The sequence below is a fragment of the Chlamydotis macqueenii genome, chromosome 18, assembly GCF_036417535.1.
Source record: "Chlamydotis macqueenii isolate bChlMac1 chromosome 18, bChlMac1.mat, whole genome shotgun sequence".
Classification (NCBI taxonomy): Eukaryota; Metazoa; Chordata; class Aves; order Otidiformes; family Otididae; genus Chlamydotis; species Chlamydotis macqueenii.
The window spans coordinates 547,801-570,480 of NC_141573.1; the positions used below are offsets into that span (position 1 = coordinate 547,801).

The following is a 22,680-nucleotide window of genomic DNA, read 5'->3' on the forward strand; positions in this document are numbered from 1 at the left end:
CAAACGCGCTTGCCCACTTCCAGCCCGACAGGCCCAGACACAGGCTACGCTTTAATGACGGGCCAGGTCGCCTGCAGCTGGGGAGCCAGAGCCTCCAGGTTCCCCTGCCCAGCCCAGCGCTCGGCCCCGTGGTGGTTTTCCGGCGCAGCGTGCTGCAGGGCGGCGGGGCCGGGTGGCCTCGGTTGTGGGGAAGGTGTCAGCCAGCCGCTCTCCTCCTGGTGAGCCGGACACGGGGCCGGAGCTGGGTCAGTGTCCGGCAGCTTTCGGCTCCAACGTTGCTGCTCCTGGGCAGGTTCTCTCCAGCCAGAAGCTTCACTGTCCCCAACGGCTTCTGAAAAGAGCCCAGAGCCGTTCTCTGGGCTGGCTGGGGCGCTTATAGGAGGGCTCTGCTGGCAAGCCAGCCGCGCGGGGAGCTGTGTCCTGGGACGGGACAGCAGTCCTGGCCCTGCTCCTGCTGCGCCTGCCGCGTCCCCAGCAGCTCCGGGCAGTGGGAGCACCCACGTCCCCGTGCTGCAGCATCCCCATGGAGCTGCCAGCCCATGTGCCCCAGTGGGTCCCTGGCTGCTGCAACCCGGAGGAGAGGATCTTCCCCAGCACCCCATGGTCCTGCTGCTTCCAGTGCCACACTGTGATGGCTCAGAAAGACAGTCGGATCCAGTCCCTGGCTGCGAGCAGAGTCTTGTCCTGTCCCGCTCCTTTCTGGGCAGCCTGACGCTAAGAGGAGAGATGCATTCCCTGAGACCCCGACTGTCTGCTGCCGGGGGCAGACACCACTGCCACATTCTGACAGCGGAGAGGAGGCTCCCTAAATGTCCCCATCCCTCTCCTGTTCCCTGTCCCAGTCCTGTCCCCATCCCCTTCCCTGTGCTGGCTCTGCTGGCAGCTGATGCTGTCCCCGGGCCGCAGCAGCACCAGGGATCTGGCATCCCCCGGGATGAGCCGGGTACGGGAGCAGCCCAGCAGCCCGGACATACACCCAGCCGCCGGCTGAGCCGGCCACGCAGCCGCCCGTGCCAGCAGAGCGAGGGGAAATGAAATGCCTGGCTCACCCCGTCACCTCCCGCGCCCTGGCAGGCCGTGCTTTGCTGCGGCTGGGCTGGCCCTGGCAGCGCCGCTCCGGCATGGAGCGGAGGAACGTCCATGCGCCCGCCGAGCCCCAAGCACCCTGGCAGCCCCCTCGCCCCTTCGCGCAGGCCTCACCTGGGACTCAGGCACGTCTCTCTCTCTGCTCGTAAATGCAGTGAAGCTTCTGAATGAGAAATATTTTATCTTCTCCTTCCTGCAACAGCAGAGACATTGCAGTGAGCAGCTGTGGGACGTGCTCGTGCAGGTTCGAGGCGGCAGTGCTTTTGGGGCTAGAGCCCGAATCCGGCAATCCCGGGGCTGGACCAGGGCGTGGAGCAGCCGGGAGCGGCCAGGGGCAGCGTGCGGAGCTCACGCACATTGGCAATCTGCTCCTTCAGCAGGTGGATGATCCTCCGCTGGCCTCTCACCACCTGGATGTTGAAGTAGATCACGGCTCTGCAATGACAGGCGGGAACAGGACAGTGGCAGCCGGGGCGAGAAACTGGGGGATGCTGCACCCCTGGCACCGGGCCAGGGTGCGCGGCTCTGGAGTGACACTCTGGCTCCCAGCCCCCAGCTCAGGGGGCCCTCAAAGTGTCCGGGCCCGGGTCCGTACTCACAGGAGGATCCCGGACACAAAGAACAGGAGGACGGGGTTCTCCACCAGCACCTGGTGGACCCAGGCGAACCAGGTGATGTTCGGGTTGGACTTCTCCAGCACTTGCATCCAGGTCTTCCCTGACTCGTAGATGGTTTCCAGTCCCTGGAAGGGACCACAGGTTTCTGACGGCCGCACCCTGAGCAGACAGAGCAGTGGGGTCAGTCAGAGCGGTGGGCAGCCCAGCCGGACCCCGCACCCAGCCCAGGGCACTGCCCCGCCTCAGAGGTCCAGCCCTGCAGGGACCAAGCCTCGCCCGCGGCAGGCTGAGGGGGTCCTCATCCCGTTGTCATGCGTCAGGAACATCTGGGAACAGCTGGGACAAGTGGGCACAGCCAACCGCTGCTTCACTCTGTGTGAGGGCCAGCGGCTGGGCAGCATCGCCCTGCCCGGGGCAGCACTGCACAGCCCCGTGCCGGGCGCGACGCGCTCCGTGTGCCGTCAGCGCTGGGAGCCACACTCTCCCCAAGCCCCCCTCCTCCGCCAGGCAGCCGGCAGTGCTGTGCCCCACGCCGCAGTCCGGCGCGTACTCACGACCAGATGGCGCAGGAGAGGAAGACGGCTGCGGCCAGGAAGGATGGGAAGAACAGCAAGGTGATGAAGACGGTGCTCATGCGAGATGCCTGCCAGGGCTTGCTGGGGGACTGGCAGTTCTGCATCAGGCTGGCCTGCAGAACGGAGCAGAGTCCCGCGTGCTGCCGTCTCCTGGGACTGGGAGTGCAAGGGGGACAGCTGCCCCCACCCCGCTGTCCCACCCCACCCATCCGCCGGGAGCCGAACGAGCTCAGGGACGCCCTGTCCCCAGCAACACCACGTCCCACGAGGATGGCGCTGCGCGGTGCGGCACCTCTGCTGTGGCAGAGGCAGCCCGCAGCAGGGTGCAGGGTTGCTGCAGGGCTGCCCATCGCGGGGACGCGTGGGGAGCTCTGGGGCGGGGGGGCCGCTCACACCTTTTTGATATAGAACAGCAGCACCAGCTTCAGCATCTGCACGGCCGGCAGGAGTGGCGCGAAGAGAACGCCCAGCCTGGCAGAGAGGAGGGAAGACAAGCTCGTCCCGGGCCTGAGCCCCGCGGCAGCCAGCGGCGGGCAGAGCTGGGGGCAGCGGCAGGGCCCGGCGCAGCTGTGGTCAGGCTTTCGCAAAGCAGAGAGCAGGCACACGACGCCCTGCGCCAGGTCTGCCGCGCAGGCTGTGCCAGGGCTGGGACCTCACCAGTCCCCGGGGTGGTTTGTGGCCTTTGTGGCTCCCGGGCGCGTTGCGAGCGGAAGCGCAGCAGCACACACGTGGATCCCCTCTTGGGCGGGGGGCGAGGGGCTGTGGCAGCAGAAAGGCAGTGGTGGGGGTGGCAAAGCAGGGGCCTGGGCAGCCGAGGGGGCAGGCTGGAGCGGAGCAGCTCCCCTCGGAGCAGCGGGTGCCATTGTGCGCCGGCCAGACGAGAGGGGCTGTGCATGCGCCGGCGCCTGCTCCTTCCCCAGAGCTCTGGCAGGGACCGGCTGGGCAGGGGATGCTGGACCGGCGCTGGGATGCTCGGCTGATGATCCCCGCGTGGCTCTCACCCCAGCGCCAAAGCCAGACCTCCCGGGTGAGCATGTGGGCTCTGGCTGCAGGTGCCGGCAGCCTGGCGCTCACAGCGCCCGGTGCCCGTCTCCCTCGTCCCACCCATGCAGGGCCAGGGGTCCTTCCTCAGCCCCGCTCAGTGAAACACAGGCAGCCCCCCGTGCCTGGTCCCTGCCGGCCACGGGGCTCCTGCGGGACCACGAGGCGTTTGCTCGCAGAGGAACGAGCCGCGCCGGGCGGGAGACATCTCACCAGGTCAGGGTCTGCCCGTAGATCAGCTCCAGCACATTTCGGGCGATGTCAAACTCCGGCTTCTGCTTCCTCTTCAGCCTCTTCTCCAAGATCAGCCTGGGAAGGAGCGGAGCTCTGCTCCTGCACCGCTGCTGGGGGGGACGCTTCCGCCTCCTCTTCCCCCGCAGACGGCGGCTGTGCCAGGGCAGCGCCGCGGGCAGCGGAGAGCCGGGGCCGCGCCGGGGGTGCCATGCCGGCGGGGGGACCCCTCCTGGGGCACGTTACCTCCAGACCAGCTCCCCGAAGAGTGTGTCCAGCAGGATGAAGATGAAGTCCATCACCACGAAGCGATACAAGTCCTGCCCCACGCACGTCTCCCAGCACTGTGGAGACAAGCACAGCTGGCATCACGCGGGCAACGAGGCCTCTCCTCCCCCATGACTTTCCCGTGGCCCCCATGGAGTGTGAGGGGCCGTGGGACCTTTTCCTCTCCTGCACCCCTTTCCCTAGCCATCCTACGTTTTGGGTGCCCCCGTCCAGCTGTTGCCCCCCTCTCCCTGGCAAACGAGCGGATGGTGCCTGCAGTGCACGGGCAGACCCCGTGCTGCCGGACCACTGTGCCTGCTGGTGCTGGGACTGCAGCCTTGACTTTGCTCTGCGCTCCCTGGGCAAGGGACGGTCTGGACGGCACGGCCCACCCGGCTCACATGGGCACCGTGTGCTCCTCGCAGGGACCCGCACAGCGCCCAGCCCCGCACCAGCGGCACTGACCTCCGTCGCGCAGACGATTCTCCGGCTGAGCCAGCGGTAGCAGAGCAGGCCAAGGACCACCATCTTCAGAACGTGGTTCCTGGGGAGCAGGAGCAGGGCCAGGAGCCCCTGAGCCCTGGGCATGGAGGGGCTGAGCCCCACAGATGGGGTGCCCTGCCCCACAGCTTCCCCCCGCACCACAGGTGGGGATGCTCCCTCTGCCCCGGCCCCAGCCAGCCTACCTGCAGATCGCCACGTAGACCTGTGCCATGGGGGAGTCCTGCTTCTCCCACATCGCCAGCAAGTGGTACAGGTGGGGCATCAGTGTGTTGAGGAGAGACACCACGAGCGGCAGGGCCAGCAGGATGGCTTCCTGCAGCTGCTCGCCGCTGCCCCGTGCTCGGTGGTCCTGCTGAACCTGGTGAGCGGGTACCAGGGTGAGCACGTACCAGGGTGAGCGCGCGGCTGCCAGCAGCCCAGCACCCTTGGCAAATGCTGATGCCAGGAGGGGAGCTGCACCGGGGCCGCCCCTGCCTTCCAGCGCTGCTCTGGCCTCCCTCCCCATACCCCAGCCCCTCAAGGGCGGACGAGAGATCCCACGGCAAGGGGCGGCACTCACCGCGTGCATGTGCTCCGCGAAGTAGTGCACAGCCAGCACGCAGCCCAGCACCGTGCTCAGCGAGAGGGCCCAGGCCAGGAGCAGCACAGCTGAGTGCCCCAGGCGCTGGCAGAGGCTGAGGGAACGGGAGCGGGACCGCTGCTCCGCAAGCAGCTCCTGGAAGAGAGCAGTGCAACGCTGCTGAACATGTGCCAGGTCCGGGTCCGGGGCGAGGGTTCGTCCTGCAGCACCGAGGTGGGACCCAGAGGGCTGACGGACAGAGGGCTGGCACGCGGCCGGGCTCAGGGGGCATTTGCAGCTGCGCAGCTCCCCCGTGCAGCGGGCAGGAGAGGGGTGCTGAGCCCAGGGTCTGGACCAGCTCCTGCCCAGCCTTTGCCTTCCCACTGCAGGGCGCAGGGGCCGACCCCAGCCCAGCTCCTCACCTTCAGCTGGGTGCAGATGTTCTCAGCCTGCAGCTTCGCTGCGCGCCTCTGGATCACCTTGAAGTCCCAGGCGCAGAAGACTTTGATGGCCAGGTCCCCCGTGGAGCTGCCCACACGGTAGCTCTCCCCGAAGGAGCGGGACATGCTGCAGCGAGGGGGGGGTGTCAGGGCTGGGTGTAGGGGGAAGGCTGGCAGTGCCAGAGGCGCAGTCGACCCACCTGAACACCAGCAGGACGCAGGTGACGAGGAAGGAGACCCCCACGCTGAACACGTAGGCCAGCGGCATGTTGTAGGGGAGCAGGGGAGCTGCGAGGGGGCATGCACTGCTGTTGGGGCCAGAGGCACAGGGGTCGTTGAGGGTGACATTGCTGTAGTAGCCATAGTACAGCAGCGAGTGAGTGAAGTAGCCCTGTGGGAAAGCGCACGATGGGGCCCACGGTGGCCTCGCTGGTGCCCACAACTCCCTGCCCAGCCTGGCACATCTGCGCCAGCCCGCGGGGACACAGAGCCCTGGGCTGTGCCAGCACCAGGCGCTTCTGCACCCACAGCACTGGCGGCCCCAGGGCCCTGCTGTGCGAGGGCAGGGACCGGAGCATCACCGTGGCAGGGATGCCGGGATGCAGGGCTGAGCCCCAGGCTCGGAGCAGTTCCTGGCCCGGGGACGCGCTGGCACTGGCGTGCTGGCAGCGCTTACCGCTCCTGTGAGGAGCTCGAGGCCGGTGAAGGGCTGGGGGCTGGCCGGGGCAGGGGGGTATGCAGCCTGCAGGGCCACCACGAAGACCAGGAGGATGAGGAATGAGATGATGTTGAACATGAGGAGCGTCTTGAGGAAGAGGAAGTAGGAGAGGACACTGGAGCCGAAGCGGCTGCCGATCTGCTTCAGAGCATAGTGCCAGGGCTGCGCGGCGGGGAGCAGGGAGAGGAGCCTGTACCAGAGGCCCCGGCAGCCCTGGGGAGAGAGAGCCTGGGGAGAGCACCGGGGCCGGAGCCTGTACCGGAGCCCCCAACGGCTGCCGTGCAGACCCGCGCCCCAGGCTTACGAGGACGATGCAGTCCTTGGACCACGTGCAGGGAGAGGAGAGCGCCCGGTGCTGGGCGTGCTGCCTCGGGGGGCCCCTCTGCCCACTCAGCTCCTGCCTGCGCAGCAGAGAGGGATGTCAGAGGGCAGCACGGGCCCCGAGACGGCTCCAGCTGCGGAAGCCCTGCCTGGCCGGGGCCGGTGGGAGAGGACCTACTGGAGGATGCGTTTCTCTGCCAGGCTGAGGGGCACGGTGAGCAGCATGTGGCTGCGCTGGCTGGGCGAGAGGCTCAGCAGCTCCTTCACCAGCAGGCTCCGCTTGTCTGCGGGCACACGGGGCTCAGCAGGACGCAGCCGGCTAGCACACAGCGTGCCCGTCCCGAACCTGCTCCCGGGGACCCTCACCTTCCAGTGTGGCCCTGGCGGGGTCGGTCTCCAGGTCGTACTGCCGCAGGCTGGGCCGCGCCGCACGGCAGAGCTGCTGCAGGGGTGGGCGGCTGCTCCGGCGCCGCAGCCGGGCTGTGCGGTTGTAGTACTGGGAGATGATGGCCCCACGGCTGCGTCCTGCGAGCGAGAGCAGGGCAGCGGGGTGGGTGGCCACAGGAGAGCAGGGCAGACGGGAGAGCCCTGCCGAGGGGCTCCTGGGCCAGGGGAAGGGTGGGAGGCGCCTACCGATGGTGCGGCTGGGCATGCTGGCGAGGATCCGCAGGGAGGTGGAGGGGTAGCTGGGGTGTTGCTGGCCCTGCCCGGGCTCCAGCCAGGCCGTGGCACAGGCATCTGGGGGGCCCAGGTGGGCCGGGTGCTCTGAGGGAGGGCAGGACGCAGCGCGGTGAGAGCCGGAGCGCCCTCAGCTCCAGTCCCTGCTGCCCTGCTCCGGCACAGAGGCCGGGCACCTGCCCCGGTGTGTGCTCCCCCTGGAGTACCCCCTTCTCCAGGGATGCTCTCCGTGTCCCCAGGGGCAGGGTCTGCCCGCACCGGCAAAGGCGTCAGCGGGCTCCTGCGAGTGCTTTGGCCGCAGCCTCGGCACGAGGCAGGGTCTGGGACAGCAGACAGCCCTGGGCACACCCGCTGTCCCCGTCCCACGCTGGCTGCGCCCGCAGCGCGTTACCTGTGCCTCTCGCCTGCATCTCCAGCTCCAGGCTCGCCGCTACCAAGCTGCTCTGCTCCTGGATGAGCTGGTGGAAGGAGGCGTGCAGGGCTCCCTCGTTGTCCGGGCTCGGCTCCTGGCTGCGGGGACGCAGACCCGCTCGCGCCGGCCCGGAGCCCGCGGGGGTGCGGGATCCCGGGCCCGCACGCAGGGGCACGGCGCGGGCAGGCAGGGCCGGGCGGGCCCGCACTCACCCATCGCTCTCGGTGTTCTCAGGGACGCGGAGGGTGCCGGGGGGCGGCTGGGACATCCCGCGGGTGCTGCCCGCCCTGGGGACGGGACGGAGCCGGTGCCGCTGCGTGCGGGGGCCCGGGGCAGGCGGGAGCGCGAGGGGCCGCGGGGCTAAACCAGGGCTAAACCCGGGACTAAGCCAGGCCGAGCGTCCCAGCAGGCAGGGACGCAGGAAGAACAGGCGGATGGCGGGGCGGGCTCCGCCGAGCAGGGCCCTGCCCCCGTCATGGGGCCCGCACCGCCCCGGCCCGGGGCTGCACTGAGGAGCACGCCCACCCTCCGGGAACAGGGCCGCCCCGGGGAAGGGACGGGGCCGGCCCCCAGCGCGGGTGGGAGCGGTCCCCGGCGCTCGGCTGGGGACGGGCGCGGCAGGACCCGCAGCCTCGGGGCAGCCCCGGCCCCGCGGGGCTCAAACCCGCCCGAGGTCGGAGGGACACCGGGCAGGGACCCCCGTGCCCCCCCACCAGCGCCGTCCCGGGGCCAAGAGCGTCTCCGCCGGGGCCGTGCGGCCCGCGCCCCGCTCCCACCGCCGGCCCGTGCCCCGGGGGAGGGGGTTCAGCGCCTTCCCCGTCCCCCTCGCTCCCCTGCCCTCGGGCCCCGCAGCTCTCCCGGGCGGACTAAGGTTGCTCCTGGCAGGCGTTAGCCCCGCCCCGGCCCCCCGCCACCCCGGGGCTCCCCGCCCGGCCCGGTACCAGGAACCGACGGGAGCCGCGTCCCGGGGCTCCCACCGCCTCCGCCCGCACCGGGCAACGGCCGCAGCTCGGCGCGGGTGCGAAGCCGGCCCCGTCCCACAGCCCAGCCCGGCCTCCTTTCCCCGCCCGGTGCCGGGCCAGGAGGCGGTCCCCGCAGGGCCCCCCTTTCCTCTCCGCCCGCGCCCACCGGGACCGGCCGTGGGGCCGCGACCCGCGGCACGGAGCGCGTCGGGAGGCGCCGGGTGTTCACCGGCCGGGGAACGGCGTGGGGCCGCCCGGGGCTCCCCCGTCCCAGGGCGCTGCCCGCGGCACCGGCTGCTGCGCGGGGGCCACACGGCCGGGGCACCGGGGCGGAGCGGGGGGCGGAGCGGGGCTGGCGCTGCGCTCGGTGGCCGGACGGGGGAGACCCCGTCCCGCGGGCCCGAGCACGGCCCGCCCCGTCCCTCCCTCCCGTCCCCTCCCCGGGGCGGCGCCGCGCAGAAGCGCCGGGGAGCGCGGCGGCGGCTCCGGCGCGATGGAGGGCGGCGGCGGCGGCGGCGCGTACGGGGCGGCCAAGGCCGGCGGTGCCTTCGACCTCGGCCGCTTCGTGCAGCAGCCGCAGGTCCTGGCGCGGATCGCCAGCGCGGTGAGTCGAGCCGGGCCGGGCCGGGCCGAGCCGGGACAGCCCCGCCGGGCCGCGCCGCGGGGCTGCGGAGGGGCCCCGGGACGAGACGGCCCCGTGTCCGGGAGCCTGCACGGCCCGGTCCAGCCTTCCCCCCGATCCCGGCTCGGCCCTCCCTTCCTCTCCGCCCTTCCGGCCCGGCATTCTCCGCCCGCTCCGGGCCCCACGGCCCAGCCCCGCGCACCCGCCCCCCCCGTCCTGCCCCGGCGACAGGTGGCAGCTGCGCCCCGCGCGGGCCGGTGCCCCCAGGAAGGGGCCCCGCGGCCCCGGTGCCGCCCGCCAGACGCCCGCTGCCGCCTCCGCAGGTCTTCGCCCTGATCGTCTTCGCCTGCCTGGTCGGGGAGGGCTACACCAACCTGCCCACCTCCCCCAACCTCTTCTGCATCTTCAACCGCAACGAGGATGCCTGCCGCTACGGCATCGGCATCGGCGTCCTCGCCTTCCTCGCCTGCATCTTCTTCTTCATGGTGGACATCTACTTCCCCCAGATCAGCAACGCCACCGACCGCAAGTACTTGGTCCTGGCGGACCTCGGCTTCTCAGGTACTGTCGGCCGTGGGGCCGGGCTGCGCCTTCTGCAGCTGCCACAATGGCTGCCCTTGTCCCGTGACGTGGCTGCTGGTGCCTGGCGAAGGGAGTCGCTCCCGGCTGGCGTGCTGCCCGTGGGCCACGCGCTGCCTGCCGAAAGTGCTCCGAGGAGCCGTGGGGAGCAGCGCGCGGGTGGCTGTGCTGGGCCGAGCGCCTGCGCTGGCCTCCAGCCCGCCACAGCGGCAGCGGCAGCCCGGTGGGAGCGAGTCTGGCCTGGGGACCTGCCTGGGAGCAGCGGGACGCAGCCCCGGCCCCTCACCCCACCTTCCTCCCGCAGGTCTCTGGACCTTCCTCTGGTTCATCGGCTTCTGCTTCTTGACCAACCAGTGGGCCTGGACGCGGGCTGAGGAAGTGCACATCGGGGCTGACTCGGCCCGTGCCGCCATCACCTTCAGCTTCTTCTCCATCTTCTCCTGGGTGAGTGAAGCCACGGTGGAGCCCGGCCCTGCCCCGCTCGGGAGGGAGCGTGGAGGGGCTCCCCGGGCAGGGCAGCCCTGACACCGCTGGCCCCTTCTCTGTCTAGGGCCTCCTGATCGCGTTTGCTTACAAGAGGTACAAGATGGGCGTGGAGGACTTTGCTCACAGCTACGTCGACCCCACCCCGGAGGTTTCCACTCCCTATTCCAGCTACCCCAACATCAGCCACGACAGCTACCAGCAGCCGCCCTTCACCCACACGGCAGAAGCCCCGGAGGGGTACCAGCCGCCGCCGGTGTACTGAGCCCTGCCGTGGCCCGGCTGTGCCAGTGCAATTCTCTTCTGTGGGGTGGGAGGGGAGGGACCCGCGACTTGAACGGGGAAGGTGGGGCGGGAGGGTGGCGGCTGCTTGGTGTGAAGGCCACTGGGCCTTGGTGCTGGGGCGCAGGAGGGGCTTGGTCCCGGTGGTGGAGCCGAGCTCCCCGCTGCTGGGAACCACAGCGCGGCGCGTACTGGGTGATTTTGGCACATAGTGGGTGACTTGCAACTGCTGAGCGCAGCCCCTGCCCTGGCTGTTGAGCCCTTGGGGAAGCGGCCGCGGGAGGAAGCAGTGGGGCGGGTGCGCGGTTTGCACCCCCCGGCTCCGGCCTGGCTGTGCCCGTGTGACTGCCGCCCTGGCCTGTCCTGGCACCGGTGCCTTTCCGGCCCTGCCGGCTGCGACCCCTCAGCGCCAGCCCTGGCTGCCGTAGCACAGCCGGGCCGTGCGGCTCCCGCCTTCCCCCCTCGGCTGCTGCTGGGTGAGCGTGGTGCCAAAGCCCTGTCGTCTTCTGCCTATGAACTCCCGAGCTGTGCCTTCTCAGCCTGCACTAGAGCTGCCGGTGCTTGGATGCTGCGGTTTGCGGGAGCGGCGAGCGCTGGGATCGCGGCGGGGCCGTGGCTGCTCCAGCTGAGGAAGGTCCTGGAGCCCTGACCCCGCTCGCTCAGTACTCGGCCCCCCTCGCTTGCTTCCCACTAAGCCCTGCCTCGGCAGAAGCGGGGCCGCCGTCCCGCCCGCTGCTCCCTCGGCTGCACCCTGCTCGCAGCCCGCGCTCCGGCTGACCCCAGGGTGCCTGCACAGGCTGAGCTCTCAGGGTGTTTGCTGCTGCACCTGCTGCGAAGCCGTTCCCAGCAGCAGCGTGCAGTATGTGAGCTGTTGCTGCCGGGGCTGGCGTTCAAATAGGTCTTTGTCACTGTAGAGATGGAATAAACTTTTTCACCTAGCCACCACGTGCCGTTCGTCTCTGGGGAAGCAAACAGGGTTCCTCCTCTCTCTGAGGGCTGGGGGTTCCAGGCAGGGAAGCAGCAGAGCAGCCCCAGCCAACTGCTGCACTGCAAACAGCAGACTCATGCTGGTGTCTATTTTTAGGCCAGGCCTGCTCCTCGCAGTCTGAGAGGCAGAAGGTTTGAGCAGACAGCGCCAACGCCACCCCTGCCACCAGCTGTGCAGCCTGGGCTGCTGCTGCAAGCAATGAGCCTGCACTGCTTTCAGACTATGAACTGCGGGGAAGCCTTTTCAGAGCCGTCCGATTCCAAACACACAGCCAATTTCATCAAGTTATTTATTAACCCAAACCAGTAGCAGTGCTGCCTTCCCCAGCCCAGGGGGAAAGCCCAGGCCTGGCCCTCAAGTGCTTGTGAGTACAACTGTCATCACTCCAAGCAACGCAGAGGGAGCAGGGGTGTTCAGACAGCTCTCGTAACCTGCTGGGGAGCTGCCTCCTCCCAGCTGCAGGGTGCAGGCAGGCAGCTCTGCATTTGCACGCTGAGATGTGACCTGGCCAGAACCAAGAGCTACTGCTTGGAGCTTGCGGACACGGGCTTGCAGGGAAAAACACTTTTGCAAGGACTAAGTTAAAAAAAAAAAAACAAAACAAAACCAAACCAACACAAACCAAAGCTAAAACCTTCCCGAAGCCAAGTCAAGCGAAGACGGAAGAGGATCTTTCAGTCAGTTTACAGCAGAGGAAGAATCAGCCTCAAGAATTTTCAGAAGGCTCAGGAGGGAGCAAGATGCACGACTAAAGTTGAGAACTTTCTGCTCAAAGCAGAGACCCTTTTCCAAGGAGTCGGATCGTCACTGTAACAGTAGCCCAAACCTTTACAGGTCAAGTCCTGAGCCTCCAAACCCTTCACAGGCAACTAAGCACTGAAGTGGCAGCACCAAGCTTGGACCTGAGCAAAACCACCCTGATTTCAGAGCGGTGACTGTTCCTAAAATGAAGTCTAGTTCTTCCAAAAGGACTCTGTCTTAAAGCACAGACCCCTGCTAGCCCTTTTAAGTTCAAACGCTAGGAAGAGCCTACTGCCAGGCCGTCAAGCCAAGCCTTCCTTCCCCCCGCTCTTCCGTTTCAGGAGAAATTTCCGAGGCAGTTACAGCGAGTGACAACCAGAGGCCGTGCGCAGCTGCTCAGAGGGACTGCTGAGGGGCAGGCTGCTGCTACGCGTGCCAGTCGAGAAGCTGTGCCACAGCTCTACGGCAAGGAACAGGTTATCTCCTCAGACTGCGCTAAAAAAGGAAGTGGGTTTAAAATACCAAGTTACTGTACGTTGTCTTAAGAAACTTGGAATTTAGCAACAGCGTACAAGAGAGAAAGAAACGGTTGCATTCACAGGCAAGTGAACCAGCCACCAGTGCCAGCCTGAACGTGGGCAGAAGACCAGGAGAGCAGGCCAGAACTATGGCGAGCGGTGGAAGCCCTGCAGCCTGGCTCGATGTGACAGTTTTCCAGGACCTGCTTGTGCGGCAGCATCAGTAGCTACACCTGTCTCTGTTCTGTGTTCTGAGAAAGGAACTCACTTTTAGTCAGACTCCCGCTTCAGCTCCCCCTCCGGCATCAGGTCCAGTCGATCCCCCTCTTTCCGGGCGCTCGGTGCAGAGGAACAGTGGCTTGGTTTGGCACGTAGAGCTAAAACACGTAACAGTTTGGCTAAAAGCAGAGGAAACCAGATCTGGTGGCTGGGAGCTGCAGCATTTAGCTGCCGCCTTCTTGTTTTACCCCATGTGCGAGCCCAGCAGTCAAGAAGCAAAGATCTTCCGGGAGACAGCCACATCCAGCTGCTTCACCCCCACGGGCACGTTCTCCTTGTTTTCTGACCCAGGCTGCTGAGGCCGTTTGCAGAAGTAGCAGGCTCGGCAGACGGAGTGGTACTTGTCTGCTCCTCCAATCACTTCAACCTGGCAAGAAAATTGGGAGAGTGACGCTGCAGAGCTCAGTTCCCCTGAGGAGATCCCTCTGGACTAGCAGGACTGGCAAGGTGAAGCCACCAAAGTGCTTTCTGTTCCGAGGGAACTCACCTCCCTCTCTGCTCCCAGCCTCTTTGTGTAGGAGGCTTCTCGGTAGCACTCCATGCACACCGCGTTCAGCTTCACCACGCTCTCTGCCAGTGGGACCAGGTTCAGGATGCTCCCGAAAGCCTGTGCCAAGACAGCAGGAGCAGATCTGTTGGATGAGTTCTACAAGGATCCCAAAGTAGCTGCTCTGCGCTGCGCATTTTACCTTTCTCTGGAAAGTCCCATCAAGAGCAGCAACGATGACGGTTTTCCCAGCATTGGCCATCATCTCGCAGAACTCCACGATGTCTGGGAACTATGCGAGGCACAGGAACAGCGTCAGGAGGAAGAAGGGGCAGAACTTCCCAGACAGCAGCAGAGGGCACACAGACAACCAGAGCCGTGTTGCCCACCCGTGAAATGGACTCCAGCCCCAGTGTCCTCAGCCTGCAGGGACTAAGGGATGGGAAGGGTTTGACTATCTGAGCAAATCCAGCAGGATCAAACCACCCCAGGGTACTGCTTCCCCCCCTCCCTACAGGGGGTTCAGACCACCTTATGCACAGGCTGCTCTGAAGAGACTGCATCCTGCAGAGCTCCCCAGGGCCCGCCCTGGCCGTGCACTTACAAACTGGCCCTCGTCGATGCCGATGACCGCAGAGCCCAGCGCCTCCTTGTACACGTCCTTGAGGCGGCAGGCTGGCACAGCCTCCATGGTGCTCCTGCGGGGAAGGCACAGCAGAGGGTGAGCCAGGCAGCCCAGCCGCTGCGCCCGCAGGCGCGGGTCCTCCTGCCCCGGGGACCCACTTGTCGTGTGTGCAGACGCCGGCGGTGCCGTAGCGCGTGTCCTTGGCGTACTTCACCAGCAGGCACCGGTACTGAGCGAGCTGGAACCGCCGCACCCGCCGCATGAGCTCCGTGCTGCAAGAGACGGCCGTTAGCGCGTCCCGGCCCGCTCCCTGCCCCCCGCCGTCTCCGCCCCGGGCCCCGGCCCGTTCCCTGCCCCCCGCCCCGGCCCGCTCCCTGCCCCCCGCCGTCCGCCCCGGGCCCCGGCCCGCTCCCTGCCCCCCGCCGTCTCCGCCCCGGGCCCCGGCCCGTTCCCTGCCCCCCGCCCCGGCCCGCTCCCTGCCCCCCGCCGTCTCCGCCCCGGGCCCCGGCCCGCTCCCTGGCCCCCGCCGTCTCCGCCCCGGGCCCCGGCCCGCTCCCTGGCCCCCGCCGTCTCCGCCCCGGGCCCCGGCCCGCTCCCTGCCCCCCGCCGTCTCCGCCCCGGGCCCCGGCCCGCTCCCTGGCCCCCGCCGTCTCCGCCCCGGGCCTACCTCTTCCCGGAGAACATGGGCCCGAAGATCACCTGGGGGCGGAACCAGGGGGTGAGCGGGCGGAAGCGCAGCCCGGCAGGGGCGTCCCGCAGGCAGCCCCCGGGCGCCCGCCCAGCCCCGCTACGGCCCTGGGAGCCCCGGCGCCCCGCCCGCTGCCGGCTCGGCCCCCGCAGCCCCGCACGGCCCGGGCACGGCCCCGGTGGCCGCACCCCCGCTGCTGCCCCGCGCCGCGGCCGCAGGGCGCCCCCTCGCTGCCGGGGGCGGCACCGGCCCGCCCGGTACCTGGATCTGCCCGCGCGGGCGGCTGGGCGAGCCGGGGTGGACGCCGGGCACCGTCAGGCAGCTCATGGCTCGCGCGGGCGGGCGGACGGACGGACGGACTACCCGCGCGCGCGCTGCGCGTTCCTGGCCGGCCAATCCGGGGAGGCCCCACGCCTACGCGCTGCCGCACCGGCCAATCCGGGGAGAGCTCGCGCCGCCGCGCCAGCCAATGGGGACACAGGCGCGCAAATTCTTATTTCGCTCCGCAGCGTTTTCCCGGCATGCCCCGCGAGCCCGCCTGCGCGCCGGGACACCCCTACGTCATCACTCGGTCAGCGCACCCGGTGTCCCCGGGCCGGCCCCACCCCCGGGGCGGCCAATGGGAGCGGAGCGGCCCCGCCCCGGTCCCCGCCTCCCGTGCCGCCAATGGGAGAGAGGCGGCCCCGCCCCCGGGCCTCGCCCCCGCCCCGGACAGCCAATGGGAGTGGGGTCCGTCTGCCCTTCGGCCCCGCCCCCGGCCGGCAGGGGGCGCAGGGCCACCGCGTGCGCTGAGCGGGGCCGGGGCCGGGGCCGGGGTCGGGATCGGGGCCGGGATCGGGGCCGGGGTCGGGATCGGGGCCGGGGTCGGGATCGGGATCGGGGCCGGGGTCGGGATCGGGGCCGGGGTCAGGATCGGGATCGGGGCCGGGGGCGAGGCGGCGGCGGCGGCGGCCGGGCCCATGGCGCGGTGGCGGGACATGTCCGCGGAGGTAGGACCCGCGGGCGCGCGGAGCGCGGTTCTCGCCCGGGGCGCGGGGCGCCTCGCCCGGCCCCCGCCATCCCCGGGGCCGCGGCCGCCCCGCGCCGCAGCCGCAGCCGCAGCCGCCGTGCCGCCCCGCAGGCGCTGGAGGAGCAGTACTCCCCCAGCCGCTGGTCGCCCCGCCTGGGCAGCGACGCCGTCATCGAGGCCCACGTCGCGGCGACGGCGGCGGGTGAGGAGCGGGCGGCCCGGGGCGGGGGGCGGGGGGGGGCCGGGAGCGGCGCGGCCGCTCGGGGGCCCCGGCCCCGGCCCCGGGCCGTGCCCCAGGCGCCTCCTCCCGCAGGAACCCGGCGGGCGCGGGCCGCGGCGCGGACCTCGCTGCACGTCCCCTACGGCGGCGGGGAGCGGGAGGCGCTGGACATCTACTTCCCCGCGGACCCTGCTGGAAGTAGGTGACGGGGGGCGGCGGGGCGGGCGGGGCCGGGGCCCCTGCTCACCCCGGGCTGTGCTGCGCAGCCTTCCCGGTCCTGGTCTACATCCACGGCGGATACTGGCAGTGCCTGAGGTGAGGTGGGCTGGGGGGGGAGCCCCCGCGGCTCGCTCCCCGCCCGCTCCCCGCACACAACACCCGGGCTTGTTCTGGGTGCCCCGGGCCCGATTGGCCTCCCGGCCGGCCCCGGGAGACCCCGGCCCCCCAGCCGGGCTAGCTCGCTTTTCTTTACCCCCCAGTAAGGACGAGTCGGGGTTCGTGGCCCCGCCGCTGGTGTCGCGGGGGGTGGCAGTGGCGGCGGTGGGTTACAACACGGCCCCCAAAGGTAGGTGCTGCCCAGCCGAGGCCGTGGCTGCCCGCGCTGGCCCGGCGCCCTCCTGAGTCTGCCCTCTGCCCAGGCCACATGGACGACATGGTGCTGCAGGTGCGGCGCAGCCTCGCCTTCCTGGTGGAGCGGTACTCCGGCGTCAGGTGGGCCGCGCCGCCTCCCAGGATCGCCTCTGCCCCACCACGATGGCCGCTCTCGGGCCTTCAAGGCAAACTGTGCCCTCGTCACTCCCCGGGGGGTTTGGTGCGTGGGGGCAGCAACAGGAGGGAGTGAACGAGCCCTGCGCTGTGACAGAGGCTTCGGTGCCTTGGTCCGAGCGCTGGGCAGCGCCTGTGGCCGTGCCCCCGTGTCACTGGCGAGGTGTCAGTCAATGGACTGGGACACGTGTCCCAGCTGCCGCACCTGAGCTGCGGCGCTTGCGGCTGTGCCGCCTCCTCCGCACGGATCAGGGTGTCCCCAGGCAGCAGGCCCCGCACCGTTGCTCCCTGTGCCGGCTCATGGCTCCCTCTCTCCAGAGGCATTTACCTGTGTGGACACTCGGCAGGGGCCCACTTGGCAGCCATGGCGTTGTCCACGGACTGGACGGAATACGGAGTGGTGCCGGATATCAAAGGTAGTGCCGCCATGTCCAGGCACGGGGGCTGAAGGAGAACTGGTGTCTGCACCTGGAATGAGGCCGTCTCTGCTGCCTGTGCGGGGCTGCGGGGGCTGCAGCGCCACGGGGGATGGGTTGCCCACCAGCTGCTCACTGAGGCCTGGGGACGTGGGCGCAAGGGCTGCGAGAGCGGCCTGAGCTGCAGGGCCCCTCACCTGCCGCCGCCTCTGCCTCCAGGAGCTGTGCTGGTGAGCGGCGTGTATGACCTGGAGCCCCTCCTGCACACCTACGTGAACGATGCGCTGGACATGAGCCGGTGAGCCCGCACGCTGTGGGGACAGCGACCAGGAAAGGGTGCAGGCAGGCTGCGCGCACGCATGGCTTTGGCCAGTGCAGCCCGTGGCCAATGCCGGCGGCTCGGCAGCCTGCTCTGCCCCTGCCCGCGCAGCCTCTTGCGCTGCAGGCACCCGACCTGGCGGCCTGGCTGGCGCATGCAGCTGAGGATGGGGGGGGCTCTGAGGCAGACGCCCTCTCCGAGCGAGGGGCTCCATGGGCTGTTGCTGCGGTGTCTCCTCCAGGGAGGTCGCGCAGCGGAACAGCCCCATGCTGCACGTCACGCCACCAGTGCCTGCGGCTGCAGCCTGTGAGGTGCTCGTGGCTGTGGCCCAGCACGACTCCCCGGAGTTTCGCAGGCAGTCGCAGGAGTACAGCCAGGTGAGCTCCGGCAGTGCCCCATGGGCTCTGCGGGGATGCAGCGCCAGCCGGCCCGCTCAGACCTGCTGAGCTGGGAGGAAGAGCTCGCTGCCGTATCAGGGCAGTATTTCTGCTGCCATGGCGATGGTGCTCAGGGGAGCGTGCTCAGTCCTTGCCGAGCCATTGTTCCTGCTGCCCTGTCCGGGGCAGATGGGGGTCAGGGTCCCTCCTGCCAGTGCCGCTCTCTCTGCAGGCCCTGCGTGCCGCCGGCTGGTCTGTCTCCATGCTGGATCTTGCCGGCGTGGATCACTTTGACATCATTGAGAAGCTGTCAGAGGACAACTATGTCCTCACTCAGGTAGGGGAAGAGCTCCCATCCTCCCCTCGCTGTCTGAGCAGCAGCCCGGGATGGCCATGCCGGGGCGAGCTTCCCCTGCGTACCAGGGCGGGTGCAGGGCTGCGGTTTTGGGGTTGGCTGGCACCCCCAGGGGTGGAGGAGCGGGGCCAGGCACCACTCACAGGGCCCGGTTCCTCATCCCAGGTGATTCTGAACATGATTTCAAGAGCTTGACGGCATGTCGGGACAAACTGAGACAGGAACTGCGGCCCTGCGCGCACCCTGCCCTGCTGCCCTTGCTCCGGCCGGCTGCGTCTGCTCCCGCAGTGCAGGGCCACTGCTGCCGGCCACCCTCTGTGCCCGCTCCGCTCCTCCCAGCCTGCCGCCAGCGGGGCTTGGGGCAGGGGAGCACCAGTTATCACCAGTCCTCGCGTGGCTGGCGTTCCTTTGCCGGGGTGTCGCTGCCTGCCTGGAGCGCGCGCGGCTGGCAGGCCTGCAGGGCTCTGTCTGAACGGCCGGGTGATGACATCTGTCCCCTCGGTTCCCTTCAGGCTGCTTATTGTACAAAATAAAAGAGGAATAACTGCTGCCTGGGGTAACTGCTTCCTGGGGAGCTGGGGCTGCGCTAAGCTGGCAAGTACCCTCGTGCCCCTGGGCGTCCCGGCCAGAGAAAACGCCAGCACTGCTGTGGAGTGGCACTGGTCCTGCGGCTGAGATGCCTCCACGTCCTCAGGTCCCTCAGCGGGGACCTCTGGGCTGCAGCGAGGTCCCTGCGACACAGTCAGGAGAGGAGCACACTGGGGAGAAAACACCCTGCACGGCCACAGCACTGCCGAACACGTTTATTTTGTGCCCTGAGCATCCCTCAGGATCTGCCTCCCCGCTGCAGCATCCTTGCGTGTGGGCCAGGCGCAGCGTGTGGCCCCTGGGGTGCGGGGAGGCTCTGGCTCCGCTTTTGGGTGCTGTCTGCGGGACTCGAGTGACAGAAGCAGAGCTTCTGAGGAGTAGAGGGTGCTCTGAGGGTGTCTGCTGGGTGACTAGGGAGGCAGAGACGCTGCCTCAGAGGGGTCTGGGTGGCAGTGAGGTGTGGGCTCCCCCGTCCCCTGGGAATGTCTGGGCTTGCTCCCACTGCGGGGCTAGGCTCCCCGGTTCGCAGGGCTGCACGTGGGATGGATGCTGTGCTGCAGCCAGTTGGGAACACGCCCGGAGCATGCGGTGGCTCGTCCCAGCCCCTTTGCTGCGGCTGCCGGGACAGGGCCGGGACAGCGGCCCCAGCCGCCAGCTGTGCCCACAGCAGCCAGGGCCAGGCAGCTGCCCTGGGGCCGGGGCTGGGAGGGGGCTCAGGCTGCCCCTGCGCTCGGAGGAGTTGGGCGCAGCCCCAGAGCCAGCTTCTCCTGGCACTTCCTGGCCACAAACTCCAGCTTGTTCTTCGCGAGCTCGGTGTCGCGGGCCGAGACGTCACGGTGCCAGACGGCGCGCACGGCGTGTGCCGACCAGGGGAACACCAGGACGCTGACAGCCTGGCCGGTCTCGGCCAACTCCTCCTCGCTCACAGCCCGCAGGTGCTCGCAGAGCTCTGCGGGGCACGGCCAGCCCCCCCTGATGCTCACCATCACGATGTTCGTCTCCACCGCCGCCAGGTTGACAGAGCAGAGGGGCGAGCGCAGCTCCTGGATGCCTGGAGCAGGCAGGGGTGTTAGGCCACGAGCCCGGTGCTCGGCTACCCCGCGGAGGAGGCTGCAGCGCGGCGCAAGCCCTGCCCCAGGTCCCGGCTGAAGGAGGGACCCTTTGCCCTCCCCGTGCGGCACGAGGGCCACTGTGGGCACCGCGGGGACAGGCACGGCACCATCCTGGCCCTGCAGCCAGGCAGGGACGCCAGCAGCATCCTCGCCTGGCTGGAGATCCAGCACAGCTCCCGTGGAAGGCGCCCGCGCCGCTATCACCCCCAGCAGTGCCGGGCGCCGTGAGCCCAGCTGGCAGGACGGCGGGGACAAAGCTGTGCCCACGCCGAGCTGTCGGGCAGGGCCGGACCCGGCTGCGCAGCAGCGCGTGGAAGCCTGCACAGCCAGGCAGAGCGAGCGGCGTGGGGCTGTGGGTGCCCGCACCCCCCGCCGTGCCGAGGAGCCCCAAGATACCTTCAGCAAAGCGCCGGGCGTTGTCGTGGTCTCTGCGCAGCGTCGCCTCCGCGTGCTCCAGTCCCACACGGGCAGCGGCTGCCAGCACGCCCGCCTGCCGCATCCCCCCGCCCAGCAGCTTCCGCACACGCCAGGCCTCAGCCACAAACTCCCTGCGTCCAGCCAGCACCGCGCCGGCCGGAGCGCCCAGGCCCTGCGGAGCCACCAGAGCGGTGACTCCAGCTGCCCGGGGGCTGCTCCCACCCCTGCCCCTCCCAGGACGTGCCCAGGGATGCAAGGCAGGTGCTCAGCCTCATGCCCCCGAACGAGGGCGAGGCCCCAGCTTGTGCCGGTCCCACCTGGCCCCGGGGACCCCCTCCCCGTGCAAGCACACCTTGGAGAAGCACAGGGACACGGAGTCGCAGTGCTGGGCGATCCGAGCCGGCTCCACGTCCTGGGCCACCGCCGCGTTCATCAGCCGCGCCCCGTCCATGTGCACCCGCAGCCCGTAGCGGTCGGCAAGGCCGCGCAGCTGGGGGGAGGCAGAGGAGCAGCTGGGCTGGGAGGGACCCCGGGGCGGCCGGAGCCAACACGAGCTGCGCTCTCAGCTCGTCGGCAAGGCCGCAGCATGCCGGTGGTGCCGTCCGGCTGCCCCTGCCCAGGCAGGGCTGCTGCCAGCCGCCGCTGTGCGCCCCGACCTGCTGGAGGTAGGCGAGGGGCAGCGCCCGGCCCCCCGCCGCGCTGTGCGTGTTCTCCAGGCAGAGGAGCTCGGGGCGCGGGTGGTACCGGCTGCCGTGGGCCTCGCGGATGGTCAGCTCCAGCCGGTCCAGGTCGAAGGTGCCGTCTGGCAGGTCCGGCAGCGCCTGGGAGTGGACGCCAGCAACCTGCGCCCGAAAAAGGCAGAGAGCAGAGCTGACAGGGGATGGCACAGGGGTCCCGACTCTCTGCCCCTCTGTCCCCTCCTGCCCTACGCTGGGCCTGCTCAGCCCCCACTCTGCCCCAGCCCGTAGCTTGGGGCGGTGTGGGCGACGCTGCTGCCACAGCCCAGTGCAGGATCCCCCGCCCAGCCCGGCCCCAGCCGTCAGAGGAGAGCAGCACCAGGCCGCTCGCCTGTGCCCCAGGTGCCCCCTGCCCGCAGTACCCACCTGCGCGGCCCCGCCGTGCTCGTAGACGTGTAGGTGGGCGTCCTGGCCCAGGAGCAGCTGGGCCCCCCTGCGCTGGCAGTGGCACATCACTGGGGGGAGAGGGGCCGTGAGGGCAGGGGCCCCGCCGGCAGCACCCAGCGGGCAGCGCGTACGGGGCACAGGCAGGCTCAGCCGGGGTGCCCGCACGCTGCCTGCGCTCTGCCCGTTTGCAGGGCTCCGGCGCGCAAAGGCTGGGCACGCAGCACAGCAGCCCCGCAGCAGCGCGGGCTCCCGTGGGCACAGGGTACCCGCTCTGTCCCGGCGGTGCTGGGGCTGTCGGACGGGGGCTGCCCGAAGCGGCTGGAGCTGGGGGAGCGGCTGGAGGGGCACAGCCTCCCTGGCACATGCACAGGGCCCACGCTCCCACACAGCGCAGCTCCGCTCACGCGAGGGCAGGAAGGCGAACGGGGTAAACGGAGCAGCGTGCAGCCCGAGCGCGGGACGGGCACCAGCAGACCGGGGGGGGGGGGGGGCATAAACCCCTCCATGGGACGGGGGCATAAACCGGCGCCGGGGTCTGTGTCCGCGGGGCCGGGGCACAGCGCGGGCGCTCACCGGCGATCAGGTTGGCCATGGTGGCCGTGGGCACGAACAGGGCCCGCTCCGTCCCCAGGATGCCCGCGGCCAGGCGCTGCAGCTCTGCGGGGGGGGCAGCGCGGGGGTCGGGGGGGGGCACGGCCAGGAGCCCCGAGGCCCGCGCCGCTCCCTCCAAACCCCCAGCCCTGCTCTGGGCTCCCCATCCCGGCCGCCCCGGGGCAGGGGGGGGCTGCGGGCAGGGGGCACCCCCCGCCCCCGCCGCCCACCGTTGACCGCCGGGTCCTCCCCGTAGTCGTCGTCGCCCACGGCGGCGCGGGCCATGGCGCGGCGCATCCCCACGCAGGGCCGGGTCACCGTGTCGCTCCGCAGGTCCACGGTGCACGGGGAGAGGCGGGGGCGGTGGTGCCCCCGCGCCTGCACGGCCCCGGCCCCCGCCGCGCGTCCCCGCAGCGCCGCGCCCGCGCCCCGCGCCGCCAGCATGGCCGCGCCCGCCCCGCCGCAAAGGCTCCCGGACGGGGCGGGGGCGGGGGCGGGGGCCGGGGCTCGCGGCCGTGGGCTGCACGACCGAGGGGGGGCGCGGGGCGCCGGCTCCTGCGTGGGCAGCGAGCACGTCCCGTGCGGCCCCTGCCACCCCTGCCCGGCCCCCACGGCACCCCCGAGGCACGGTGCGGGGGGTGACACGGGTGGGTGCTGCCCAGACCCGCGCTGTCCCGTGGCCCC

The 22,680-nt window shown here is 70.1% G+C and overlaps 5 protein-coding genes across 9 annotated transcripts; 2 read left to right on the forward strand and 3 right to left on the reverse strand.

Moving 5' to 3' along the window:
- Positions 1-38: 38 nt before the first annotated feature.
- On the reverse strand, positions 39-8,204 carry TMC6 (transmembrane channel like 6). 3 transcript variants are annotated; one of them, XM_086762005.1, is made up of 20 exons: positions 7,662-8,204; positions 7,429-7,547; positions 6,993-7,124; positions 6,726-6,884; positions 6,538-6,643; positions 6,343-6,439; positions 5,997-6,251; positions 5,521-5,711; positions 5,303-5,447; positions 4,881-5,036; positions 4,504-4,679; positions 4,283-4,361; positions 3,797-3,894; positions 3,533-3,628; positions 2,674-2,749; positions 2,258-2,391; positions 1,686-1,862; positions 1,443-1,521; positions 1,201-1,279; positions 39-360 (listed from the first exon to the last, which is right to left on the reverse strand). In XM_086762005.1, the coding sequence occupies exons 1-19, from the start codon at positions 7,715-7,717 to the stop codon at positions 1,208-1,210; spliced, it is 2,403 nt and encodes an 800-aa protein (XP_086618131.1). In that variant the 5' UTR covers positions 7,718-8,204; the 3' UTR covers positions 39-360; positions 1,201-1,207. The 3 variants fall into 3 exon arrangements, with proteins under 3 accessions (XP_086618131.1, XP_086618129.1, XP_086618132.1); XM_086762003.1 differs by having other exon boundaries at positions 39-331; positions 7,662-8,202; XM_086762006.1 differs by lacking the exon at positions 39-360 and adding an exon at positions 384-714 and having other exon boundaries at positions 7,662-8,203.
- Positions 8,205-8,861: 657 nt separating this feature from the next.
- On the forward strand, positions 8,862-11,319 carry SYNGR2 (synaptogyrin 2). The gene is made up of 4 exons (XM_086762010.1): positions 8,862-9,015; positions 9,357-9,594; positions 9,917-10,056; positions 10,163-11,319. Exons 1-4 carry the CDS (start codon positions 8,905-8,907, stop codon positions 10,358-10,360), a joined length of 687 nt encoding a protein of 228 aa, XP_086618136.1. The 5' UTR covers positions 8,862-8,904; the 3' UTR covers positions 10,361-11,319.
- Positions 11,320-11,640: 321 nt separating this feature from the next.
- TK1 (thymidine kinase 1) lies at positions 11,641-15,199 on the reverse strand. 2 transcript variants are annotated; one of them, XR_015260513.1, is made up of 8 exons: positions 14,965-15,199; positions 14,683-14,714; positions 14,174-14,287; positions 13,995-14,088; positions 13,593-13,682; positions 13,391-13,510; positions 12,893-13,270; positions 11,641-12,601 (listed from the first exon to the last, which is right to left on the reverse strand). XR_015260513.1 is itself a non-coding variant. In XM_086762011.1 (7 exons), exons 1-7 carry the CDS (start codon positions 15,028-15,030, stop codon positions 13,112-13,114), a joined length of 675 nt encoding a protein of 224 aa, XP_086618137.1. In that variant the 5' UTR covers positions 15,031-15,199; the 3' UTR covers positions 11,641-13,111. The 2 variants fall into 2 exon arrangements, 1 of the variants encoding a protein (XP_086618137.1); XM_086762011.1 differs by having other exon boundaries at positions 11,641-13,270.
- Positions 15,200-15,597: 398 nt separating this feature from the next.
- AFMID (arylformamidase) lies at positions 15,598-18,713 on the forward strand. Of its 2 annotated transcripts, XM_086762008.1 has the most exons (11): positions 15,598-15,692; positions 15,824-15,914; positions 16,026-16,130; positions 16,199-16,247; positions 16,412-16,497; positions 16,571-16,643; positions 17,016-17,113; positions 17,333-17,411; positions 17,674-17,809; positions 18,042-18,146; positions 18,330-18,713. In XM_086762008.1, exons 1-11 carry the CDS (start codon positions 15,663-15,665, stop codon positions 18,357-18,359), a joined length of 882 nt encoding a protein of 293 aa, XP_086618134.1. In that variant the 5' UTR covers positions 15,598-15,662; the 3' UTR covers positions 18,360-18,713. The 2 variants fall into 2 exon arrangements, with proteins under 2 accessions (XP_086618134.1, XP_086618135.1); XM_086762009.1 differs by lacking the exons at positions 16,412-16,497; positions 16,571-16,643.
- A 221-nt stretch (positions 18,714-18,934) lies between these two features.
- On the reverse strand, positions 18,935-22,440 carry LOC147598413 (uncharacterized). The gene is made up of 7 exons (XM_086762007.1): positions 22,227-22,440; positions 21,979-22,062; positions 21,385-21,473; positions 20,938-21,123; positions 20,634-20,771; positions 20,261-20,453; positions 18,935-19,803 (listed from the first exon to the last, which is right to left on the reverse strand). The coding sequence occupies exons 1-7, from the start codon at positions 22,438-22,440 to the stop codon at positions 19,466-19,468; spliced, it is 1,242 nt and encodes a 413-aa protein (XP_086618133.1). The 3' UTR covers positions 18,935-19,465.
- Between the last annotated feature and the right edge of the window lie 240 nt (positions 22,441-22,680).

Bases quoted from the DNA above. Each gene is read 5' to 3' on its own strand.
- TMC6 (XM_086762005.1), bottom strand. From the start codon at position 7,717: ATGTCCCAGCCGCCCCCCGGCACCCTCCGCGTCCCTGAGAACACCGAG. The intron at 6,885-6,992 runs GTAGGCGCCTCC...TCTCGCTCGCAG, and splicing joins CATGCCCAGCCGCACCATCG to GACGCAGCCGTGGGGCCATC. The intron at 5,448-5,520 runs GTGGGTCGACTG...CCCTCGCTGCAG, and splicing joins TGCGTCCTGCTGGTGTTCAG to CATGTCCCGCTCCTTCGGGG.
- SYNGR2 (XM_086762010.1), top strand. From the start codon at position 8,905: ATGGAGGGCGGCGGCGGCGGCGGCGCGTACGGGGCGGCCAAGGCCGGC. The intron at 9,595-9,916 runs GTACTGTCGGCC...TTCCTCCCGCAG, and splicing joins GGCGGACCTCGGCTTCTCAG to GTCTCTGGACCTTCCTCTGG. The intron at 10,057-10,162 runs GTGAGTGAAGCC...TTCTCTGTCTAG, and splicing joins TCTTCTCCATCTTCTCCTGG to GGCCTCCTGATCGCGTTTGC.
- TK1 (XM_086762011.1), bottom strand. From the start codon at position 15,030: ATGAGCTGCCTGACGGTGCCCGGCGTCCACCCCGGCTCGCCCAGCCGC. The intron at 14,089-14,173 runs GTGGGTCCCCGG...CCTTCCCCGCAG, and splicing joins GGCGTCTGCACACACGACAA to GAGCACCATGGAGGCTGTGC. The intron at 13,271-13,390 runs GTGAGTTCCCTC...TTTTCTTGCCAG, and splicing joins GGCTGGGAGCAGAGAGGGAG to GTTGAAGTGATTGGAGGAGC.
- AFMID (XM_086762008.1), top strand. From the start codon at position 15,663: ATGGCGCGGTGGCGGGACATGTCCGCGGAG. The intron at 16,248-16,411 runs GTGAGGTGGGCT...TTTACCCCCCAG, and splicing joins GGATACTGGCAGTGCCTGAG to TAAGGACGAGTCGGGGTTCG. The intron at 17,810-18,041 runs GTGAGCTCCGGC...CTCTCTCTGCAG, and splicing joins AGTCGCAGGAGTACAGCCAG to GCCCTGCGTGCCGCCGGCTG.
- LOC147598413 (XM_086762007.1), bottom strand. From the start codon at position 22,440: ATGCTGGCGGCGCGGGGCGCGGGCGCGGCGCTGCGGGGACGCGCGGCG. The intron at 22,063-22,226 runs GTGGGCGGCGGG...CCCCCCCCGCAG, and splicing joins GGAGGACCCGGCGGTCAACG to AGCTGCAGCGCCTGGCCGCG. The intron at 21,124-21,384 runs GTGGGTACTGCG...TTTCGGGCGCAG, and splicing joins AGCACGGCGGGGCCGCGCAG to GTTGCTGGCGTCCACTCCCA.